Source organism: Amphimedon queenslandica, unplaced genomic scaffold (assembly GCF_000090795.2).
Source record: "Amphimedon queenslandica unplaced genomic scaffold, v1.1 AMPQUscaffold_12446, whole genome shotgun sequence".
NCBI lineage: Eukaryota > Metazoa > Porifera > Demospongiae > Haplosclerida > Niphatidae > Amphimedon > Amphimedon queenslandica.
The window spans coordinates 4,199-7,003 of record NW_003547317.1 but is presented as its reverse complement, the minus strand read 5'-3'; the positions used below and the strand labels follow the sequence as shown (position 1 = coordinate 7,003).

General features: G+C 34.4%; 2 protein-coding genes across 2 annotated transcripts in view; one reads left to right on the top strand and one right to left on the bottom strand.

Annotated features, from left to right (window-relative positions):
• The window catches only part of LOC109587793 (palmitoyltransferase ZDHHC3-like), a 5,183-nt gene extending 3,319 nt beyond the window's left edge, over window positions 1-1,864 (bottom strand). Inside the window, exons 1-8 of the mRNA XM_020004012.1 lie at window positions 1,712-1,864; window positions 1,577-1,665; window positions 1,403-1,521; window positions 757-845; window positions 662-706; window positions 538-599; window positions 399-480; window positions 251-323 (exon numbers count right to left, since the gene is read on the bottom strand). Coding sequence (XP_019859571.1) covers window positions 251-323; window positions 399-480; window positions 538-599; window positions 662-706; window positions 757-845; window positions 1,403-1,521; window positions 1,577-1,665; window positions 1,712-1,830 — 678 coding nt within the window. The 5' untranslated portion in view covers window positions 1,831-1,864. The remainder of the gene's footprint in view (window positions 1-250; window positions 324-398; window positions 481-537; window positions 600-661; window positions 707-756; window positions 846-1,402; window positions 1,522-1,576; window positions 1,666-1,711) is intronic.
• A 42-nt stretch (window positions 1,865-1,906) lies between these two features.
• The window catches only part of LOC100633357 (cilia- and flagella-associated protein 45-like), a gene marked incomplete at its 3' end in the record, with an annotated part of 2,677 nt that continues 1,778 nt past the window's right edge, over window positions 1,907-2,805 (top strand). Inside the window, exons 1-6 of the mRNA XM_020004011.1 lie at window positions 1,907-1,955; window positions 2,004-2,090; window positions 2,146-2,239; window positions 2,304-2,364; window positions 2,416-2,485; window positions 2,578-2,757. Coding sequence (XP_019859570.1) covers window positions 1,953-1,955; window positions 2,004-2,090; window positions 2,146-2,239; window positions 2,304-2,364; window positions 2,416-2,485; window positions 2,578-2,757 — 495 coding nt within the window. The remainder of the gene's footprint in view (window positions 1,956-2,003; window positions 2,091-2,145; window positions 2,240-2,303; window positions 2,365-2,415; window positions 2,486-2,577; window positions 2,758-2,805) is intronic.

Sequence of the window (2,805 nt, the reverse complement as noted above, 5' to 3'; positions counted from 1 at the left end):
GGTAGGCACCAAAGCCACATTGGACCTGTAATTAAATAATTAATTAACAATAACTATTAATAACTAACCACGCCCACACACTGCTGTAATTAAACTCATTTTAGATTCCTTTGGTTTGCCCACAGGACGACCGTATCTCTTCACTTCAACAAATGTTCTATTGCACAATACTGCTAGTATCTAATGGAGAATGTACATGTACATGTACATTATGTGAATATAAATAATGTGAATTATTATTATTTTTTACTTGTGATATTAACATTCCGTTAACAAAGAAAGTAAATAAAGCATCAATGATGAACAAACCAAATGTTAATACTCTAAAAAATAAAATAAATAATGCATATATCTCCTAATAAATTCTCTTCTCTCTCTCTCTCCCCCTCCTCTTTCACCTGTCTAAGGTGTCATCAGGTACCTCCTTGTGTCTTCTCCAATCCCATATTAACGAGAGGCCAGCTCCTATTACTAATACCTCTAAACAAAAAATATTAACAATAAACAACAAAAATAATAATAGTGACAATAGCTTACCAGAATAACAAACAAACAAAAAGAAAAATTTGTAATTATGTATGCCGACACAGTTATTAATCCTATTATTATAAAAAGGAGCAATTAATAAAACTAGAGGGGCCACGCCTCCTTCATTAATTACCAGTGACAATGGTGGTCCATTCTACGAACACAGCGATTGCAGTGTCTAGAAATAGTAACAAATTGACATTACGTCATTATTACATCATTGATTACTTGCAGTGGTGGGCCCGTGGTGGACGATAAGACTCACATTTAGTACAAACGGTCCATTCAGTTAGCTGTAACTCAAACGGCTTCTCCTCCTATAAATAAAACACTCAAATTAGTATCCATTTTAAACTCCTCCATACTAATGCCAATTTGGGTTTTTAATGTTTCATGTGCATGTACATCAGGGTTTCCAACAAAGTATGCCAAGTGAGCTAAAAAGCATGAGTGTTTGGCTTTTTGAGTAAGTTTAAAAATTCATAAAAAATCCAAATTTAATCGGAATTAGCTCAAACTTGAAAAACAGCATGAGGACATGTATATGCATCAGGAAAAATTATTACAATGAAGAATTCTCTCCTAGTCATTTTTAGTGAAATTTGGCTGACGACCCTGTACTATAGTACAGGGACTTTGGCTCGATTTTGGAGCAACTTTGAAAATTCATAAAAAATCCAAATTTAATCGGAATCAGCTCAAACTTGAAAAACAAGATAAAAACATGTATATGTATCAGGAAAAATTATAAAAATAAATAATTCTCTTAGAGCCATTTTTGACAAAATACCCTGTACTATGTATATAACTGTACATTTATAAGATGCTTTGGGCTATGAGGGAAGCCCTGGTGTACATAATGTAACAGGTTTACCTTTTCCTTTTCCTTTTTCTTCCTCTTTTTCTTTTTATCTCTTTCCTGGCGCCGCATCTCCTCCTCCTTCTCCCTGTGCTCTTTAAAATCAATATTCAAATTCTTTTTAGTAACGTAACCTATGGATAAGCCATACCCAGTTAAATAGCAGACGACTCCCACCCACAAACCTACCGGGATTGGTGAATGATGCTCTTGTGTGAGCTATAAATGTCAACAAACAAAAGAAATGGAACACCCAACAAACAATCTTCCTACCCATGCTGGAAAAAAAGCTGAAAATATAATATTTAAAAATGATTTTTTTACCCTTCATCCTCTGCCCCGTGCTCCAGCACCACATACACTGTTACAGTGTCAGTGTATACTGTAATGAACAGTGAAAGGATGTAAGCAAAAACTCCTGAAGTATCATTGTATCTGAACATACCGCCATAAGAGTAGGTGTGGCTCAGTTGCTAGATGTGGGTGTGGTTTGTTGCTATGAGAATATGGGCGTGTTCTGTTACCATGGAAACCCCACGTATCAAACAACTAGTGTTAGATTAGAATGGTGAGTTGATATTTCTTTATTTTCCTCTGCTTTACTGGTTATCGTTAGGCCGTATCTACTAGTACTGTATCATTCGGTTCCTCTAATGGAAGAAACAAGCGATCACATATCAAGAAAGCCACAGATTCATCAGTAGTGAGTAACAATACATCAACTACTGTCAGCCATTTTAATGCTGCTGTGTTATTAGGATGAGACATTGTTTGGACCTCCTGCCCGTCTCTCAATGATGACTGGAAACAGATCATGGACTGATGGAGGAGAGGATCTAACTGGAAGAAATAGTAATAATAATAATAATAACAGCAACACTGTTTTATAACGACTGACTACTTCATCTGTTCATAGGAAAGACTAAGAAAGATGATGTTATTGAAGTTATTACTAAAGACCTTGTACGGAATTTAAAGTAATAAAATAATTATTATTATTTATATTTATTTTATTTTATTTATTAAAGAGTGCCATCAACACCAGATCCATCAGGAATGTCAGTAATTTTACACCAAAAAGAATACAAACGACTCAAAGTATAAACAATAAACAGAAGGAGAGAGATAGAATTATTATTATTATTATTATTATTATTATTATTATTATTATTATTATTATTATTAATTAGACGAAGGCCCAAGTGTTAACTACTGCTGATATCAAGACGAAGCAAAGTGACATCAAAATGCTGAAGGAGCAGAAAATGGAGGAATCAAATGCGAGGAAGAAACTGATGCAGCAACTTGAAGAGAAGAGAAGAAAGAATGAGAAGCCATCAGACCTGGAAGAAGTAAGAGGAGATCAAGTTTAAATATTTTATTCTCTCTCTCTCTCTCTCTCTCTCTCTTCTCATTGT